Below are 21704 nucleotides of genomic sequence, written 5' to 3'. Positions count from 1 at the left end.
GTGGGTGTGGGGCTTAGCTAGCTGTTGTGCTTAGCTCGGGGCTGGTCATGAAGCTCTAGCCAAGCGAACAAGGTGGGGGCCGTGTCTTTGGAAACTGCTGGGAAGCCTAGAAACAGCGAGGGTGGGTCTGTACCCGAGTGGGGGAAGGACTTGTGGGCGGGGGAAGTCAAACACACCAAACTCTGATCTAGGTGTGGCTCCCTGGGGGCTGGCTCTTAGAGTCTCTTAAAAGCGGCTTTTCTCCCAGGTCCCTGTAGAGGACCAGCCGAGATGGGCAAGTACACGATCCGGGTGGCCACTGGAGACTCGCTTCTGGCGGGCTCCAGCAACCTGGTGCAGCTGTGGCTGGTGGGCGAGCACGGGGAAGCGGACCTCGGGAAACAGCTGCGACCACTGCGGAAAGGGGTGAGCGCGGGCAACGGCTGGGCTCGCATGGACCCGGGGACCTGGCACTCAGCAGGGGTCCTGGGGACTGGGGAGGGAGAGGAAGTCTGACCCCAGAGAAGGTGGGCCGGGGATGGTGTTAGGCGCAGGTGGATTGACTGTGAGGAAAACGAACTGTGAAAGGAACTGGAGAGACGGGCTGGGCAGAAAGAGGGGCGAGGGTGAGCCACCGCTGGCGCGCGCAGCAGGTGCACAGGGAGCCTGGAGCCCAACTGAGTGCCCAGCTCCTTCCTCGCCGCCACTTGGTTCAGGTCTGTTTCCTTAGAAGGGTAAGCGGAGCCAAGCTCCTCTGGGGGCTCATTGACATCGCTGCCCTCACTGAGGACCCCAGACTTGCTGAGGAGCTGTATCCTATTCCACAGAACACGGAGCTGGAGATCGATGTCCCCGTGCATCTAGGGCGTCTCCTGCTGGTGAAGATGCACAAACACAAAGGCCTATTGGATTCTGACTGGTTCTGCAAGTGGGTCACTGTGCAGGGCCCTGGGACCCACGGAGAGGTCTATTTCCCCTGCTACAGTTGGGTGCAGAGCAACGAGACTATCTGCCTAGCCGAGGGCACTGGTGAGGGCTCTGGGGTGCCGCTGAAGGAAGCAGGAGATGGTTGGGCGTGTTATGCGATAAATAAAAGGAAAAGATTAGAGAGATGAGGGTGAGGGGGGAAGAGAAAGGATGAGATTGAGGAGAAGGGAAGATGGAGCGACCCTGGCCCAGAGCGGTGTCCTGGGAGGATGCAAGCTCTTGTGTCGGCCTCTCCCAGCCCTGAAGGTAAACGACGACACTCAGAGCCTGTTTAGGAAGTATCGAGAGCAAGAGATGGAGGACCGAAGGAAGGTGTACCGGTGAGTCCCAGAAAGCCTTTGATCGCCCTCCAATTCCCCTACCCTGTCCCCAAACCACAGCCTCATCCGGGACTCTGTATTCGTCCTCTAGGTGGGGCTCCTGGAAGGAGGGCTTAATCCTGCCTATAGCAGGGAGTACACAGTGGGACCTCCCCAGGAACCAGAGATTCATGGAGGATAAGGATTTAGATTTTTCCCTCTCTCTGGTCAAAGTGTGAGTATTTGGTTGAGTTCATGCAGTTTCGCCTTCAGCTGCAAGATGAACTCCTTCTTGATCGTCTCGCATGCTGTTCTTTGCACAGGCTGAAGGAATTTGCCATTAAGGGGACTCTAGATTTTGTAAGTCGTGTACGAAACCTGGAAGATTACAAAAGAATATTCCCATGTGGAAAGACTGCTCTGGCTGGTCAGTTACCACAACTTCCCACAGTCTCTACCCAGAATTCCAAGCCAGGGGTCTGAAAGAAGAGGGGAGAGTGGGCAGAAGATGGGTGGGCTAGTGGGAGGACACATTTAGCGCTCACACTGTGTTTTCACTGATGCCCTCAGAGCGGGTTCGTGAGTCCTGGAGAGAGGATGCCCTCTTTGGGTGCCAGTTCCTCAATGGTGCAAACCCGATGCTCCTGAGGCGTTCTAAGAGTCTTCCAGGCCGGCTGATCCTGCCTCCGGAGATGAAAGACTTACAGAGTCAGCTGGAGAAGGAGCTCCAGGTGTGGAGCTGCCTCTGCTTACCTCCCCCCACTCCCCCACCCCCTCACCCCCCATCCCCTCACCCCCCCATCCCCCCACCCCCGCCACTTTGCCTTCTACTCCCTCCCCTCCTTCCCTCCTCTCTTTCATGTGTACCTCCATCATCTATACCCACCTTCATCAGCACTTAGGGGTTCTTTTTTAAATCTTTTTTTTTAGGTTAGCATACAAAGTGACGGGTTATGATCATCAGCAATCGGGGTTTCTCAACTTTATGACCTATATAATCCTTTGTTTTAGGGTTCTTTCCTATACAATAAGGGTTTAGTAGTAACCACTGCCTCTTAACTGTTGATGTCAATAACACATCCTTTGTGACAAACAAAAATGACTCTAGACATTGCCAGATGTTTGGGGGTGGGTAGGTGCAAAATTACCTGTAGTTGAAATCCATGATCATTATAGTCTCATCTCCTTTTCTGCCCTTTTTTTCATCTCTACCTCCATCCTTTCTCTTTCCATGAGACAGAGCTCAGCCTTGTCCCAAGGAAGAGCTTGTGGAGGGAAAGTCAAGACGGAACAAGCTGGGTGCGGTGGCTCTCGCTTATAAACCCAGCATTCAGGAGGCAGAGGCAGGAGTATTGGCACATGCTTAAGGCCAGCCTGTTGTAGATCGTGAGCTCCAGGCTAACCAGGAGTTCATGTCTCAAAGAGACTGTTCCAAAGAAAGGAAAGGAGGAAGAAGAGAAAGAGGAGGAGGAGGAGGGAAAGAAAGGGGGAGAGGAGGAGGGAGGGGAGGAAGAGGAGGGAAAGAAAGGGGGAGAGAGGAGGAGGAAGGGGAGAAAGAGCACTAAGTAGAGATTTGAAAAAATAGACTTATTTTTTGGAGAAGGGAGTAAAGAGCAATTTGTGCTACATTTGGCTAAAGCCTGTGGGGTGTGTGTGAGGACATAGGCTGGGAATTGTGGTCCGTGGTAGAGAGCAGAAACCTCACCTCAGGGAGGTCCAAGCTCCAAACAGTACATCCAGGGCTTAGTTCTGGGGAGATCAGTTGCTCTAAGTAAAGTTGTTGGGTGGTAGAGAGAGGACCCACTTTGGCAAGTGGGAGAAAGGCGGGTCAGAAGTGACTCTGGCATCTCCGTCTGCCCGTGATCCCATCCCACAGGCTGGCTCTCTGTTTGAAGCTGACTTCTCCCTGCTGGATGGAGTCAAGCCCAACATCATCATTTTTAAGCAGCAGTATGTGGCAGCCCCTTTGGTGATGCTGAAGCTGGAGCCTGATGGAAACCTCTCACCCATGCTCATTCAGGTCCGAGAACAACGTCTTCCCTAACATTGACTCCCTTTGGGGTTTAGACACGCAGGTTCTCAGCTCCTCCTCCTCTCTCTCTCTCTCTCTCCTGCTCTAGCTCCAGCCTCCCCGACATGGGTGCTCCCCACCTCTGCTCTTCCTGCCCTCAGATCCTCCCATGGCCTGGCTCCTGGCCAAGATCTGGGTTCGAAGCTCTGATTTCCAGCTGCACCAGTTACAGTCCCATCTGCTAAGGGGGCATCTGATGGCTGAGGTTATCTCTGTGGCCACAATGAGGAGCTTACCCAGCCTGCATCCCATATACAAGGTATTTCGGGGTGTCTGTCACTGTGCATCTGCTGTCCACAGTTCCCACGTACAACCTCAGGAGGCCTCTCCTCAGGGTCTGCTCTTCAGCATGTTAGGAGAGGCAGCCATCTTAGTCTCTATGTGGATACATGAATACACACACACACACACACACACACACACACACACACACACACCGAGAGAAACTCTTCTATGGAAACCCTGTGAGCTGGGGAAAGAGTAAGAATAAGATTAGTTGTAATTCAGAGTGAGGAGGTTGTCCAAGGGTAGGGAAGTGTGGGGACATTTCAGGAGTGATCCCTAGTGGTGAGGGAGGAAGGACTATGTTGGACATTAAGTATTACTGAAATATTAGAAAGTGATTAGCTTGTTGAGCAGGAGGAAGGGAAGTGGGAGAAGACAAGAAAGAAAATTGCAGTGTTTGGAGTGGAGAGGCCGGAGCATGTTTTGACCACCTGCTTACAGACATCTGTCTGAAAACACTGGAGAGGAAGGGGTTGAAGACATGGATTTCAGTCAGCAGGAAACAGAAGTGTCTGAGATCACTGCACTCGAGTAAATTCTCTAGGGTTTAGACTTGGTGCCTCAGAAGCACATTTAGTCTGAGATGTAATTCTAGTTAGCTCCGCCCTCTGGAAAGTGAGAGGAGGAGGCAGAGGGATGCAAGGGCAACAGAGGAGGCATCCACTGAGGTGGGGGAGGGGCAGAATGTGAGTCATGGCATCCAGAGAAGCAAGTGTTTGGAGAGAGAGAGGCTGGCTATCAATTCCAAATACAGCTGGGGATCAGCACAGCTGCAGAGGAGGGTCCATCCCAGATACAGTGGGGGTCAGGTCAGCACAGCTGCAGAGGAGGGTCCATCCCAGACACAGCTGGGGGTCAGCACAGCTGCAGAGGAGGGTCCATCCCAGACACAGCTGGGGGTCAGCACAGCTGCAGAGGAGGGTCCATCCCAGACACAGCTGGGGGTCAGCACAGCTGCAGAGGAGGGTCCATCCCAGACACAGCTGGGGGTCAGCACAGCTGCAGAGGAGGGTCCATCCCAGACACAGCTGGGGGTCAGCACAGCTGCAGAGGAGGGTCCATCCCAGACACAGCTGGGGGTCAGCACAGCTGCAGAGGAGGGTCCATCCCAGACACAGCTGGGGGTCAGCATAGCTGCAGAGGAGGGTCCATCCTAGACACAGCTGGGGGTCAGCACAGCTGTAGAAGAGGGTTCATCCTAGATACAGCTGAGGGTCAGCACAGCTGCAGAGGAGGGTCCATCCCAGACACAGCTGGGGGTTAGCACAGCTGGAGAGGAGGGTCTATCCCAGACACAGCTGGAGGTCGGCATGGCTGCAGAGGAGGGTCCATCCTAGACACAGCTGGGGGTCAGCATGGTTACAGAGGAGGGTCCATCCCATATACAGCTGGGGGTCAGCATGATTACAGAGGAGGGTCCATCCCAGACACAGCTGGGGGTCAGCACAGCTGCAGAGGAGGGTCCATCCCAGACACAGCTGGGGGTCAGCACAGCTGCAGAGGAGGGTCCATCCCAGACACAGCTGGGGGTCAGCACAGCTGCAGAGGAGGGTCCATCCCAGACACAGCTGGGGGTCAGCACAGCTGCAGAGGAGGGTCCATCCCAGACACAGCTGGGGGTCAGCACAGCTGCAGAGGAGGGTCCATCCCAGACACAGCTGGGGGTCAGCATAGCTGCAGAGGAGGGTCCATCCTAGACACAGCTGGGGGTCAGCACAGCTGTAGAAGAGGGTTCATCCTAGATACAGCTGGGGGTCAGCACAGCTGCAGAGGAGGGTCCATCCCAGACACAGCTGGGGGTCAGCACAGCTGGAGAGGAGGGTCTATCCCAGACACAGCTGGAGGTCGGCATGGCTGCAGAGGAGGGTCCATCCCAGACACAGCTGGGGGTCAGCACAGCTGGAGAGGAGGGTCTATCCCAGACACAGCTGGAGGTCGGCATGGCTGCAGAGGAGGGTCCATCCTAGACACAGCTGGGGGTCAGCATGGTTACAGAGGAGGGTCCATCCCATATACAGCTGGGGGTCAGCATGATTACAGAGGAGGGTCCATCCCAGACACAGCTGGGGGTCAGCACAGCTGCAGAGGAGGGTCCATCCCAGACACAGCTGGGGGTCAGCACCGCTGCAGAGGAGGGTCCATCCCAGATACAGCTGGGGGTCAGCACCGCTGCAGAGGAGGGTCCATCCCAGATACAGCTGGGGGTCAGCACAGCTGCAGAGGAGGGTCCATCCCAGATACAGCTGGGGGTCAGCACAGCTGCAGAGGAGGGTCTATCCCAGACACAGCTGGGGGTCAGCACAGCTGCAGAGGAGGGTCCATCCCAGACACAGCTGGGGGTCAGCACAGCTGCAGAGGAGGGTCCATCCTAGACACAGCTGGGGGTCAGCACAGCTGCAGAGGAGGGTCCCTCCCATATAGAGCTGGGGGTCAGCATGGCTGCAGAGGAGGGTACTTTGACAATATGGACGTCATTGATTAATTGTTGACGAGGCCTGCCTCGGGGAAGTAGGGATGCTGGCAGTCTGGTTGTGGGCTGAGCCGAACCTGTGAGTCACAGAGGTAGAGACTCCTCAGGAAGCTAGCTGAGAAGGAGAAATGAAAGATTAGGATCCTTCTGGGAAGGGACGGGAGGTAGGGTCAAGGAAGAGTTTCCTTCTATAGGGCATTGAATACCCAGAGAGGGAGAGAGAGAGGGAGGCAGAGACAGACACTATGAGCCCTGGTCAAGACAAATGGGATGGGCTCATAGTGGAGGATCCTACTGGGTTCTGTGCTATGAGACTATCGGTTGCTGAAAGTATGACAGTGAACACAAGACTGTGCAAATAAGCAGTGAAACCTTGAACCTTTGACCTTGGAGGCCTTTGGGAGGATATTCCTCTCTCTCTCTCTTTATCCTGACCCAGTCCTCCAAAGGGGAGGACTCTGTCTCACCTAAGCTTTCCTCTCCCTCCTCATCAGGTCTTTTCATCCCCCTCACCCTGCCGTTTCTGTTATTTGACTCTATCTCATTTCTTTTCCCACCATCAGCTCCTCATCCCCCACTTCCGCTACACCATGGAGATCAACATCCTGGCACGGAACAATCTTGTCTCTGAATGGGGAATTTTTGATCTGGTATGGAAAGAGATGGGTGAAGGGGAGGAGTCTCTCAAGGTTATTTCCCCCATCCACTCTTCCTCCAAACTCTGCTTTTCGTACTGAAGGACAGCCATCACTTGCCTCATACTTGAATAGCCCGCTGGCTTGGATAACCCTGGTTTGTCCTCAGGTGGTGAGTACAGGGAGTGGAGGCCATGTGGACATTCTCCAGAGGGCCACGGCTTGTTTGACTTACCGCTCCTTTTGCCCTCCGGATGACTTGGCTGACCGTGGGCTCTTGGATGTGAAATCTTCTCTGTATGCCCAGGATGCCCTCAGGCTATGGGAAATCATCAGCCGGTGAGGATGACACAGAGGGAGAGAAAGGGGGGGTGGGGTGGAGGAGCAGGTCCCAAAGGCCCTAGCCTGGCCCTGTGGCTGAATGCCCTCTTCTCTGGGGAGCAGGTATGTGGAAAGGATGGTTGAGCTTTTCTACAAGAGCGACACAGATGTGAAGGATGATCCAGAGCTGCAGGTGTGGTGCAGAGAGATCACTGAGATCGGACTGCTGGGCGGCCAGGAGCGGGGGTAAGGCATGGGGTCCTCCTGAGTTACCTTACATCATTGCCCACACGTCTGTCAACATCCCTCATCTGGTACCCTGAAACACTTCTCTGGGTGTCTCCCGAGCCTCCAGAAGCCTTAACCATCACTTCTCTGCAGCTCCTTTGCCTTCTCCTCTCACAGGATTCGCTTTCCTCGCGCATCGGAAGCTTTTTCTGGGGCCAGAACTATTATCCTCTTAGAGTTCCCTTACTCACCCCTACCCTCGAGCTGGAAAGCAGCTCCAAGGCCCATCCTACGTGCATCAGTTTTCTTTATTTTTATCTTGGGGGATTATTTTCTCCTCTTCCTTTCATCCCTCCAAACCCTCCCATCTACCCCACCTTGTTCTCTTTCAAATTCATGGCCTCTTTTTTCATTATTTGTTGTTACATACATATATATACACTCTCTCTATATATATATAATATATATACACATATTATATATATATATATATATATATATATATATATATATTGGTTTTTCAAGACAAGGTTTCTCTATGTAACAGCCCTGGCTGTCCTAGAACTTGCTCTGTAGACCAGGCTGGCCTCAAACTCACAGAGATCCACCTGCCTCTGCCTCCCAAGTGCTGGGAAAAAGGTGTGCAGCACCACTGCCTGGCTATAATACATTCTTAAATACATAAATACACCCTGCTCGGTCCATATAATGTTACTGTGTCTATATGTTTTCAGGGCCCCCCATTTGGTATTGGATGACAACTTGGGGTGCTCTTCCCTGTGGAAGATTGCTTCTCCAGCTCTCAGCTCTCCTCAGTGGCCTTTGTGTAGGCTTGAGGCCTCCTGGGCTTCCCCGGTCCGTGTTAGCACGTCTGTTGTCCTTGTTCAGTTCATGGGTAGGCAGTCATATTGGTGAGACCTTATGGGCGTAGCTTATGACATTCCTGGGACACAACCTCACAGCAAACTCCCTTATCCTCTGGCTCTCACCATCTCTCTGCCCCCTCTTCGGAAAGAACCCTGAGCCTTAGGTTTGGGAGTTGTTTTGTAGATGTATCCAATGGGGCTGGGCTCCACATCTGCATTTTGATTGGTTGTGATTTTCTGTAGTGGTCTCCAATTACACATCAGTTTTTGAGTGCACACTATTTGTGAACCATAGGCTCTAGAGGCTGTGACCAGAGCAAGGCCTTTATGTTTCTCCAGACATTTTTGCTGGCCTGAGCTCTGCCTCAGATGCTGGTCTCCAATCTAACTCTCTTTATTTTTACCCAGGTTCCCCCTGTCCCTGGAGTCCCGGGCTCAGCTGTGCCGGTTCGTTACCATGTGCATTTTCACGTGCACTGCTCAGCACGCTTCCAACCATCTGGGTCAGGTAATCCACGTGATCATGTCCCCACGGGCTTCCGGGATGTAGGAGATGGGGAGAAACATCAAATGTCTGGGCGGGCGGTCAGCCTGGATTTCCGAGTGACCCTTCTATCTGTAGCTGGACTGGTATGCCTGGATCCCAAATGGCCCATGCACCATGCGGAAGCCCCCACCGACCTCCAAGGACGTGACAGAGAGGGACATAGTGGATGCACTGCCCACTCTCCAGCAGGCACGGATGCAGATGACATTCACCAAGTTCCTTGGCAGACGCCAGCCTGTCATGGTTAGACACCGATGCCTGGGCCCTGGCCTGGGGGTGGGGAGGCAGCTTGACCGAAGGGCAGTGTTCTTGCCTGTGAGAGGCCCAAGGGCCTGAACCATTTTGTTTTCTCCCTCTCAGGTGGCCCTGGGGCATCATAAAGAGGAATATTTCTCAGGCCCTGAGCCCCGGGCTGTGCTGAAACAATTCCAGGAGGAGCTGGCTGTCATGGACAAGGAGATCGAGGTCCGGAATGCAGGCCTGGACCTGCCCTATGAGTACCTCCGGCCCAGCATGGTGGAAAACAGTGTGACTATCTGAGAGGCCATGCCCATCTCAGCCCCAGAGGAGGCCACTGTCTCTGTATCTTCATAGTCTGGTCCTCCTTGGCTACATCCTTTAGTGAATAGACAAACTGCCCATCACAGAGTCCTGGGGGATACACAGCGATCATTCCCATTGCATTTCAGAATCTGGAACTTGCCACAGTTGCTTTAGTGCTATGTCAATCCAGCTATGCACTTCCTTAGCCTTGAACCCGTTACCCACTTCTCTTCCCCAAAAGACCTGGTTTATATGTTAATGAAAAGTCTGATTAAATAATAAAGTCTGGTTATATAAAGCGAGGGAAGGTGGGAGAAAAAGGCCTTATTTTGTTTCTTGCGTTCTTATTCGGATAAAGGAACAAAGAAAGATATTTTCCTGGGACAAAATTTCTTCCTCAAGGGTCTCCTTAAACATCTGTAAGCTAAATGACACTGGTGACGGCTGACTGGGCCCAGTGGAGCTGAGAGTCGTGGTTTTTAACAGTGGATTTCACCTTTAGGCTTCTCTGGAGCCTCAGCTAACACATCCCTCTGACCACCCACACTGAAGTCTCCCGGACACTTCCCAGCTCAGCATCAACCTGCCTCGACCCCTTCCCAAGCTGCAACTCATTCTCCTTTTCAGCCCTTTCCCCGAGACTCATGATAAAGCTCCCTCTTCATTTCTATCCTTTCCGCCAACACTAAAATACCCATCCAGCCCAGAGTCCCGGCACTGAAGAAAGACAGACAGACACATTCCCAGCAGGAAGGGAGGAAAGAGTAAAGGCACCTGTATAGAAAAAAAGAAGCCAACTTGTTACTGTTTGTGGGTGACATAAGCCTACATAGAAAACACTCAATAACTTTACCAAAAATAACCTATTAGAACAATGAGCGTAGCCAGCAGCACACAAGAGTTGGCAGCACCTGAATATCAATCGTCAGTTCTCTGAAAGTGAAGCAAACAAAGCAATCTCATTTCCAAAAAAAAATAACACCTAGAAATATGCTGCAGTGGAGAAATGAAATATCTGTACAATTAAAAGTGTGACACTGAGGAACACCGAGAGGGCGTGGCCCAATGGAAAGGTATCCCATCTTCATGGATTCGAAAGATCGATGTCATGAAAACATCCATGCTATGAAGAGCACTGTGCAGATTCAAAGCAGTCTTTATCAAAGTATCAGTGACATTATTCCTAGAATTAGAAAAGCAATCCAGAATTTGTATGGCACCTCAAAAGCAAAACAAATCCAAAAAACCCAACCCTAAATAGCCAAAGCAAACTACAGTTAAAATAAAGAAAGCAGGAGCCGTTACACTGACTCTGTGGACTAGGAGTGTACATGTGTGTACAAAGTATTCTATGAGTCTATAGTAGTCAGAACAGCATGGCACTGACTGAAAACAGGCGTTTAGGCCAGCGGGACAGAATGCACACAAACACATCCATGACTAAGGGATTTTTGACAAGAGTGCCATGAACTTGGCATCAGGAAGAGGACATTCTCTCTCATAAATGAATTTTGGAAAATAGGATGTCTACATGCAGAACTCTGTAAGCAGCTAGAAAGAGCAATTCAAAATAGATTGAAATTATGAATTAAATTATGAATTATTAGAAAAAACATAAAGGAAGTGCTTCAAGACACTGGGACTGACCAGTGTTGTTCTCTCGAAGCTACCAGAATTCCTGCTCTGTGTGTGTGTGTGTGTGTGTGTGTGTGTGTGTGTGTGTGTGTGTGCCAGTGAGATAGCTAAGGGGATAAAGGTGCTCGCTGAAGTCCAGCAGCCTCAGTTCAGCCCTCAGAACTCACACAAAGGTGGAAGGAGAGGACCAAGGGTACGAGGTCGTCCTCTGACCTCGACATGAATGCTGTGACATGTGCACCCAAAACTACAATCAATAAAAACATATTAATTGGAAATAGCCAGTGCAGGTGAAAATGAAGAGGAAAGGTACTTTCCAATGCATCAGTGGACAGCTCCACACCCACACCCATGTGGGCAGTCCTGGTTAAACTCACAGAACAAAACAAAGCCAAAAGAAAAAGAGAGGAGGAAAGGGACTTGGGAGAAGGTGGGATGTTGATGGGATGGGGTTGGGTCAGAGACAGCAGGGGAGCAAGTGTGACCTCGATGTAGTATAAATATATGTGTGAAACTGTCAAAGGATACATTAAAATAAAACACTAAAAATAGACTATCACATGTTATACCAACCCTACTACTCAGTGTAGATGTGAAAAAAAAAAAGAGTCTTTACGTTATAAAGACATCTGGAGTTCTCTGTTTATTCTGCCAGTATTTATAGTGGCCAAGAACTGGAAATGATGCAACTGTCCATCCACCAATGAATGGATAGATAAAACATGGTGCCTATACCTAAAACATATGCCTAAGCCATGAGAAGAGGTAAATCCACTTATTTACACAACAGAAACAGACAGGAGAGAACAAGAGAGCACATTGTACTAAATAATGAAGTAGCCAGGCACAAAATGAAAATGACTAAGCGATCTCACTCATACCTGGAGTAAGAGAGAGTAGATCATATGGAAACTGAGTGTTGAACAGGGGCTGCCAGCAGCTGGGAGAGTTAGAGGGAAGGTGAGTAGGGAAGATTCGTCAATGGCAGTAAGTTGCAATTAGATAAGAAATAAATGAGTTCCACTTTCCTACTTCCATAGTAATATGGATGTAATAATGGTGACACGTTCTGAGTATTTTTTTTTTAACTAGGAGAAAGGCTATTGACTACTTTCCCCATAAAGAAGGACTAAATATCTAAGGAAATGCTTACCCTACACAATGCATGTATGTATCAAAACATGACGTGAGGACTGGGGAGATGGATTTGCTGGTAAAGTACCTTGCCATGCCAGCATGAGGTCTTGAGTTTGATCTCCACGTAAAAACCGGGCGTGGTTGTGTAAGCCTGCAATCCCAGTGCTCGGGAGATGGGGAAGGGGGTGCGGGGTGTGTGCCTGGAGTCGCCAGCCAGCTAGTTGTGTTAAATCAGTAAGATCCAGGTTCAGTGAGAGATGCTACCTCCAAAAGTAAGGTGGAGCAAGGAAAGACACGGAGTGTGAACCTCTACCTCCACATACGTGCACACAACATGTGTGCGTGCACTTTCGTATACACAGGCACACACACAAAACAAACAAACAAACAAACAAAACTCAAAACAAATTAAACACTTAAATACAAGACCTAAAACTACGAAATTGCTGGAAGAAAACATAGGAAAAAGTCCATGACATCGGTCTGGGCAAAGACTTCTGGGATATGACTCTTAAAGGTCAGGCAACAGACACAAAGATGGGCAAATGGGATTACATCAGACCAGAGGAGAAGCAAAGAACAGCCCATAGGCTGGGGAATATCTGCAGTCTTGGCCAGTTCAATAGTACAACTCAGTGGTGAGGAATGTATCTTTTAGGTCACTCCTCAACAATGCTCCCTGAGCCTTAGGTGTGGGAGTGTGTTGTAGATGTTTCCACTGGGACCGGGCTCCACAACTTTGCATTTTGATTAGTTGATTTGTAGTTTGATTACCCTCTTCTGTAATGGCCTCTGTTTGTTGCAAAGAGAAGTTTCTTTGATGAAGGGTGAGGACTCCATTTTCCCTTGGGCATAAGGGCACCCCTACACAAAGATTTACAGACAACTAAGAAATGCTGAGAGCAGGAGAAAGAGTTTTCTCTAGGGAAGAGCACACTAATTAATTGGTTATCCAATACCAAATGGTCAGCCCTGAAAACATACAGGTGAGTCACATTGTATAGACTGAGCAGGTTGTATTTAGGAATATCTGTTAGGATTCTGTACATGCGCAGCTTGGGGTCTTGTCTGGCACCTTATTACATCATCAACGAGCGACTGTGTCCCAGCCTTAAAGCCAGACGTGCACCCCACGCTCTCTCTCTGCCAGGCCTGGCTTCTCCGTCCTATCCCCTCTTCTTTCTAATAAAGCCCATTCTAACTCTGGTAGCCATGGCCAATGACTCTTCTGCCGAACAACCAGCACTGTTATCCTTTCGATATATATGTATATACACATATGTATATGCATGCAATGACAATTAACGAAAAGAGAAGCCGTGAAATTGAAAGATATCAAGGAGGGGCATAGGAACGGTTTTGGAGGGAGGAAAGGGAAGATAGAAATGTTGTAACCGTATTATAATCTAAAAAATAAATAAAAGACAAAAACCAAAATCATGATTCGGCAAAGACTATTGAAAAGAAACTTTCTGTTGAGCCTAAGGTTGCAAGGCCAGGGAACAGCGCCAGAGAGGGACTTCCTGCTGACTAAACACAAAACACGGAGGATCCAGAAAGGGGGCAGAGGTGTTTACACTCCGTGGTGGGCCGTCACAGGAAGTGCTTCGTCTCTGACCCGGATGGAAACGGCGCCATAGTCCACGAAGGCTTGTGGAGGCCGTAAGTCCAGAGTGACCTGTTCAAAACCCTTATGACTAGAAAAGTGCCTGAGGAGATGGAGCTGGTTTCCGCGGCAAGCAGCTGTAGTGTAGCTTCTCAGAGCATCGTGGCATGCTCAAGGCAGTCTGGCTACAGTAAAGGCGGTCCTGCCAGCTGCAGGAGAGCGCTCGCTTGCATAAGGAAAGGACCGTCAGATGGTCTGCTCTTGACAGTTTCAGTCATTCAGGGAAAACATTAGTGAAAGATCAACACCCAGTTAACAATCCTAATCACACTGAACGATGCTCAATACTGTAAAACGATGCTTTACAGCAGTGGTTCTCCACCTTTCTAACGCTCCATCCGTTAATACAGTTCCTCATGCTGTGACCCCCAACCATGAAATTATTTTTGTTGCTACTTTGTAACTGTGATTTTGCCGCTGTTATGAATCATGATGTAAATATCTGATTGCAGGGTATCTGATATGCAGCCACTGTGAAAGAGACATTTGACCTCAAAGGGTCGCGACCCACAGATTGCAAACCTCTGCTTTACACACTTAACTCTGCTCTAGTGCCCGAGGGTCCCTCTGTCCTCCTCGATACAGACCGCTGTTCTAGTTATCTGTTCACCCAGTGGTGGACATTTGGTTTGTTTCCCTTGTGGCCGTGGTGAATAATGTTGCAATGAGTGTGGTTGCTTAAATAGCCCTTTGAGGTCCCATGTCAGTTCATTAGAATATAAAACCAGAAATGGGATTGCTCGACCTCTATGGGAGTTCTACTTTTTTTTCTAGATCTTTTGTTCTTTTATACTAGGCTCAAGAAAACTTTGGTAATCTTGATTAGAGATGACTTTGAACAATTCTTCACTCTGTACCTCTGCCAAGACAGCGCTTTACACAGTTGTGGGGCGGGAACTCTGAGAGTTCTGGTTCAGTTCTGCAACATGGAGGTCATCCACCGATAGAAGTGATTGATAGAAGAAGTGACCAAGAGTTGCAAGTCACAGATCTATCGCTTTAGTTTCAGTGACTAAAATATCAAGTTCTGTTATTCCCGAGATGACCTCTAGAGGGCGCTCTTTAAACAATGGACACTAACTCCGTGGGAGCTGATCGCATTAGCGTGGAGTTTGGGGTTGCCTCTGCACCAGGCGGTTTATATTTTTCTCTTTATGGGTGTACAGAAAACAGCATAACAGTCCCAAGTGGCTAAAAAGAAAAAAAAAGAGTTAACACTAAATTGTGAGCTTTTTCCAATCTCCTTTTTCTTTCCAGCAATATAATTACTGTGATTAAAAAAAAAAAATAAGACAAACAAACAAACAAATTATACACATAGCTGCCATTCTTCTTCTTAACAAAGTTTTACTTGGAGTTTAAAAAATAGGAGCAAAAGTTTTAAAATAAACAGATTTAAAGATTATTATACTTGTTTTAGTTTAAAATGCTTCATTATGTGTATTCTTATTGTTTTATTTCCTGGTATTAACTTCTGTTTCCTCCTATTTTTGTGCTTTAATTGTGTTTCTTTGTCTAATTTTGGAGAAAAAAAAACCTCACCCATCAGTTGGGGCAGAAAGTGACTTCAAAACAGAGCGTCCCAGGAGATGATTTTCTTTTGTGTGTGTGCCCATGTGTAACTAAAATTTTTAATTTTCCTGTTGTTTGCACGGATCATACTTTTTAGTTGAAGTCTGAGAATTCTTTGACTATCTCTCTCTCTCTCTTTTTTTTTTTTTTTTTTTTTTTTTTTGAGACAAGGTTTCTCTGTGTAGCTTTGCGCCTTTTCCTGGATCTTGCTCTGTAGACCAGGCTAGCCTCGAACTCACAAAGATCCACCTGCCTCTGCCTCCCGAGTGCTGGGATTAAAGGCGTGCTCCACCACCGCCTGGCCTCTTTGACTATCTCTTGATACTGATGATTTTTCTATTTTTTTTCCCCCTGAATGTTACACCGATTCACATTTTGCACATTAGTATACATTCTGAGGTTATTTTTATACAAGGTATGAAGCAAGTTTCTTTTTCAGAATCCACAGATACCAAAATTCTAGAAAGATTGTTCAGAAGTTAACAGCACTGGCTGCTGCTCTTGTAGAGGACCTGGGTTTGATTCTCAGCACCCACATGGTGGCCCACAACCACCTGTAACTCCAGTTCCAGGGGACCTGACACCCTCTTCTGGCCTCCACAGGCACTGAATGCGTGTGCTGCACAGACATACACACAGGCAACACACACACACACACACACACACACACACACACACACACACACGTACGCACGTGCGCACGCACATAAAATAAAACAAAATGAAAATGTTACTGTGCTATTTTCCGAGAAGGCTGTGCCATGGTTGTGTTGATCTAACTTGGGTTCTACTGATCTGTGTGTCCTCAGCTCCTGAAACTTAATTCTGATTACTATAGCTGTCTATAGTTACGTAAGTCTCAAAAATGAGTAGACTGACCCCGCTTACCGCTTTATTATGTCAATTGCTTTAGCCATTTGTATAAAAATTTTATAATAGTCTTATTGATATCCACACTACTGTTCAGAATTCGAAATAAATTGTGTTAGAACCGTTTGGAAGGATTGAAGTTCTGACTAGAGTCTTCAGTCATCAGGCACAGTGTGCCACGTCACTTGGTCACACCTCCCTTTCTCCCACCAGGACTGTGGCATGCTTTGTTAGACTCGCTAGTAAGGACTCCTGTGTTAGCGGTAAATGGCATTATAGTTCAGATTTCGGCATTCTTGTGTTTATTGCAAACATGTAGATTTATAACCTAGTTTTGTAAATTTGCCCCATGTTGGGCAGCCTTACTGGCCACACTTAATAGCTTCACGAAGTTTATCTCTGTGTGTGTGGATTCTTAGGTGTGTTCTGTGGAGCCATGCCATCAAGCCAACAGGGGAGGGTCTCTCTCTCTCTCTCTCTCTCTCTCTCTCTCTCTCTCTCTCTGTGTGTGTGCATGTGTATGTGTGTGTGTGTGTGTGTGTGTGTGTGTGTGTGTCTGTGTGTCTGTGGGTATGACTCTGTGTGTGTCTGTCTCTGTGTCTGTATGTGTGTATGTGTATATGACTGTGTTGTGTGTATGTGTGTCTGTGTGTGTGTGTGTGTGTGTGTGTATCTGTGTCTGTGCGCATGCGTGTCTGCTTGGAGATTTATCTACTCTTTCTATTTCCTCGGGCACCACTAGACCTCTGGTAATGGTGGCCCTGGCAGCACTGGGGATGTGTGTCCTCAGGTCTAAAAGTGACAAGAGCCAAGGGGTGGTTGGACATGTGAGGTAGAGGCAGTGGCCAGTGGAGGACCAGTCTTAAGGCCCAGGGGCCAGGTCCTTTGTTACTCGGGTCTTACAGGTGGCCATATCTCTGCTGAAGAGAAATGTCCACCGGCTACAGTCCAGGGAAATATGTGAGATGCTAGGGTCATGGTCGCACTGCTGGGTCTACGTGGGAGGGAAGCCCCAGATGCAGGAGGACGGTGTGCAGGGGTGTCTTTCCTCCAGGAAGTGACTTCTGACAGTGGCTCTGATGGTGGAGTGTGTTGGAAGGCAAAGCGAGCTTCTCCTCTGAAGCAAAGCCACCAGGATCCAGGAAGGCCCCCTAACTCACTTTAACCCTGAGACAACTGTTGAACTGTCCTCTGGCCAGTTAATAATTAACATATAATAACAATGATTATATATTAGATAATATAAGATATAATTAATAATATTATCTGTGGGGTGAGATCTGCTGGGACCCTCTTGTCCAGCCCTTCCCTATACCATGGACAGCTTCCTGCAGGGCCCTGGTAGCCAGTGGGGTTTGCGCCCCTCCCCCTGCTCCCATCCCAGGTATCAGTGTCTTTTTTTTTTTTTTTTTTTTTTTTTTTGGTTTTGGTTTTTCGAGACAGGGTTTCTCTGTGTAGCTTTGCGCCTTTTCCTGGAACTCACTTGGTAGCCCAGGCTGGCCTCGAACTCACAGGGATCCGCCTGGCTCTGCCTCCCGAGTGCTGGGATTAAAGGCGTGTGCCACCACCGCCCGGCAGGTATCAGTGTCTTGAAGAGTCCCTGTGTCTCCTCTGATTCCATGCTCTCCCTCGGCCATGCCACTCCAATGCAATTGTTATTCTTTCTTGTAGAGACAGAGGCCAGCACTGAGCACTTCAATTTGACCATCTCAGAATGGAAATTTTACCATTAAACATTTTTGAATGTATAGTTTGAGAATTTTGGGTTTATGTGCTACTCGGGTTGCTAGCGCTTCTCATGAGGAAGGGATCCTCAGGGTAGCACTCTTTCTCTGTTGGGGATTTCAAACTCCAGTTGCTAAAGGAAAGCTGAGCACAAGCAACACACATTCATAAAGTGACCACTGAGCGGTGTTGGAGCCTTCCTCTCGGATCGCTCTGTCGGCGGATCGCTCTGTCGATCCTGTCAATCATGTTAGTGGCCACAGGACAAGGAGCGGGCAGGGAGGGGGAGGCCAGGGGAATGTCATGACCTTTCCTGGAGCAAGCAAAGATTCCCAGAGCATGAGCACCCTCCCCTGTGCCCAGCTGTTGGTAGGTGCGTCCCTTAGAATGGGAATTAGAATGTAACGAATCTAGAGGTTGTCTGGTGGCCACGCTGGCAGCCACTTTAGATCTATCCAGTGTTGAATAAGTCATCTCAAGAGGAACTTCTGGCCTTTGGGCATCCTATTCTCAAACACTAGGGAGGGGCAGAAATTTAGCTAGGTCATGCAGACAGCTCACTGGGTAATAATTCACATGTGAAGCTCCACAGCCATTTAAACCAAACCTTCCTGAGGACCCTTCCGCCACCAGGGTCTAAGGAGCCACCCTACTCCCCTCGAATTAGGATGCAGGGAAAGACATCGGGGCATAGAACAGGAAAATGGCCATGGGGCTATGGAACAGGAGCCCGAGAGTGCATGCAGCACCTGCGGAAGCTTAGAAGAGGGGGTTGGATACCCTGGGATTAATTATAGACGATTGTGAGCTCCCGTGTGGGTGCTGGGACTCGAACCTGGGTCCTCTGCAAGAACAATAAGTGCTTTTAACTGCTGAGCTGTGTTTCCAGCCCCATCTGCCCAGTTGCTTGGCTCTTCCATCATGCCATCCTAGACACCAGACAAGAAACCACGGGACTGATTACTGACCTGGTGGGGTTCAGCTTTGCTTTTTGTCTGTGTCTTTCTTCTTATCCCTCACCTCTCCCTTTCAGAATGTAAATGTTTTCTCCATATACTTGTATCTTGGAAGTGCCCCCCCTTATATAGGGGATCACAGCTAGACATCGGCCTTGGTGTGGGAGTCCAAATTACTCAGGATCAGAGAATCTGAGCTTGCTTTACCCAGCAGGGCTGCATAAGGAGATGATTTGGTCACCAGCGTGTTTACCAGGTGTTTGTAAGGGTCTACACTTGGCTGTACGGTGTGCTTTGATGTTGCAAGGGGGAGGTCTTTTGCCTCTCCCCTTGGCATGTTATAAAAAGCCCTTTTGAATAAATGATGGAGTGGTTGGGTATTGACCCAGGCCCTCCCGAAGCTATCCTGTGTCTGTTTTTCTCTTCATTGTCTAGGTCTATTTTTCTATCTGATATTTTCTATCCCTCTCTCTCCCACCTAAGAATCCTTTGATAGGTGGGAGCAGGTCGGAGCCGGACTCCCCAGACTTCCACACTTTGGGTCTCAGAAGAGACTTCAGAACAGAACTGGAACATTAGCAAGTTGAAGAACTCTTGGGGCTAAATGCAGTGTTCCTTATGCAATGGGAAATAGTATTTGGGGGAGCAGAGGTGTCATGGTTTGAGGATGGAATGTTTCCCCAAGACCAAGCACGAAAAGCTCTTAGCTACTGAGAGTTAGTGCAACTCTTAGGACATGGGGACATTAGTGAGCACGGAAGCGAGTCACTGGGGGTGGTGAGCTCTTGCTACTCCTCCCTGCTTCCGCTGCCAGGAGGTGAGCAGCCTCCTAGGCTCTTCTGCTGCAGTGATTTTTTCCCTTACCACAGGCACAAAGCACTGAAGCCACCATGGACAGAAACCTCTGAGCCCAAGAGACCAAGCAGACCCTTCCTCTTCTTCAGTTAACGATCTGGGGTGCATTGTGACAGTGGCATACACCTAACTGATGCATCCTTCTCTGTAGAAACTTCCCATGAGTAATAGAGTCTTTTCTTCCTGAACCAGGAGATCTATCAAAAAAAGGGAAGAGGAAGAGGAGAGCCTCTTTGAACAGTTCTCTACACACTGACGTGTTAGCCTGTAAAGGGGGTGGAATCCTAGATCTTCCACTGCTTACTTTTTCATACTGTCTGCCCACCACATTGACAACAACAACAACAACAAAAAGTGATTAACTTCTTGCGTTAATATGGAACAAAGAGCACTCTTTTAAAAACATTTATTTATTTGTTTGTTTGTTTGTTTATTTATTTATATGTGTATCCAATGGCGTAAAGAGAAATGCAAGTCATTATATCATAAGAAGGTGATATTCAGAGGACAGGAAGAATTCCAAAAACTCACATGCAAAACCAAATCAACCTGAGGGGGGGCGGGGGGGGGGGTGCACACACCTTTAATCCCAGCACTTGGGAGTCAGAGGCAGGTGGATCTCTGTGAGTTCCAGGCCAGCCTGGTCTACAAAGTGAGTTCTAGGACAGCCAGGGCTACACAGAGAAATCCTGTTTCAAAAAAACAAAACAACGCAAATAATAATTTAAAAATAGAACAAAACCAACATAAAATCAACTGAAACCAGAAAACTACAAGAAAAAGCATGGGAGGAAAGCAATGGGTGATGGTCACTTAGGCATGGTCCAAAGAATAGGCAAGAAAAAGGAAAGAGCATGTCCCCTTGAAACTAAGATGTGGGGAGACTGACAGGCAAGGCTATGCAAAAGCAAGCATCTGAAGAAAACTGGTCTTCTAGAAATAGAGAGGAACCCTGACTGCACACGGTGGGAAAGCAGCGCTTGTCCTTCCATAACCCGTGTCCACAGGAAGCCTCTGCAAACAGCTGATAGAGAAGACTCTAACTCATTCAAATACGACCCTCAAACAGGAACTAACGCAGCATTCACATACAGAAAGCACACACTTTTATTATACTTTTTTCGTTTTTCGAGACGGGGTTTCTCTGTGTGGCCCTGGTTGTCCTGGAACTTGCTCTGTAGACCAGGCTGGCCTGGAACCCACAGAGATCCACCTGCCTCTGCCTCCCAGGTGCTGGAATTAAAGATGTGTGGCACCACTGCCTGGCTAGAGGACACACTTTGAAATTTGAGAACTAGCACACAGTGTTCCCACCGAAGTGTTCATCAGAAATGAGAACATGGCCAAAGGTTTCTATGTGAATTAAAAAAGAATACTTTAAAAAGCAAGTGCTGCCTGGCAGTGGTGGTGCATGCCTTTAATCCCAGCACTCGGGAGGCAGAGCCAGGCAGATCTCTATGAGTTCGAGGCTAGCCAGGTCTACAGAGTGAGTTCCAGGACAGGCACCAAAACTACATGGAGAAACCCTGTCTCGGGGAAAAAAAAAAAAAAGCAACACATCTTTGCATCATTAAAACAGCAGCATAAACAAATATAATACATCTTAAAATAATATTCCAGGGGCTGGAGAGATGGCTCAGGGGTTAAGAGCACTGACTGCTCTTCCAGAGGTCCTGAGTTCAATTCCCAGCAACCACATGGTGGCTCACAACCATCTGTAATGAGATCTGGCGCCCTCTTCCGGCCTGCAGTCATACATGTTGTATACATAATAAATAAATTAATCTTTAAAAAAAAAAAATAAAATAATATTCCACAGCAAGCATGGTCTACATAGAGAGTTCCAGGTCAGCCAGGGCTACATAGTGATGTAGTGATGAGGTCAAATTAAAAACATAAAATAAATGCAAAGCAAACAGTTCACTTATGAAACAATTTTATTATTTCCTGTATAAATAAATAGACATACAGACATGTGGAATAAAGACACATGTGTAAAGGGAACCATGGCAGCAGGAGCAGATACATATGACAATAAATGTGAGTCAACTCATCTT

General features: G+C 48.5%; 1 protein-coding gene across 1 annotated transcript; it reads left to right on the top strand.

The window, feature by feature from the left end:
- The first annotated feature begins 269 nt into the window (after nt 1–269).
- On the top strand, nt 270–9324 carry LOC131917297 (polyunsaturated fatty acid (12S)/(13S)-lipoxygenase, epidermal-type-like). The gene is made up of 14 exons (XM_059271033.1): nt 270–405; nt 807–1008; nt 1205–1286; nt 1378–1500; nt 1589–1692; nt 1836–1996; nt 3142–3285; nt 3386–3595; nt 6655–6741; nt 6896–7065; nt 7171–7293; nt 8550–8649; nt 8764–8931; nt 9049–9324. Exons 1-14 carry the CDS (start codon nt 271–273, stop codon nt 9226–9228), a joined length of 1989 nt encoding a protein of 662 aa, XP_059127016.1. The 5' UTR covers nt 270; the 3' UTR covers nt 9229–9324.
- Nucleotides 9325–21704: the final 12380 nt, after the last annotated feature.

The sequence above is a fragment of the Peromyscus eremicus genome, chromosome 8a (assembly GCF_949786415.1).
Source record: "Peromyscus eremicus chromosome 8a, PerEre_H2_v1, whole genome shotgun sequence".
Taxonomy (NCBI): domain Eukaryota; kingdom Metazoa; phylum Chordata; class Mammalia; order Rodentia; family Cricetidae; genus Peromyscus; species Peromyscus eremicus.
This window is presented reverse-complemented; position numbering and strand designations above follow the sequence as displayed.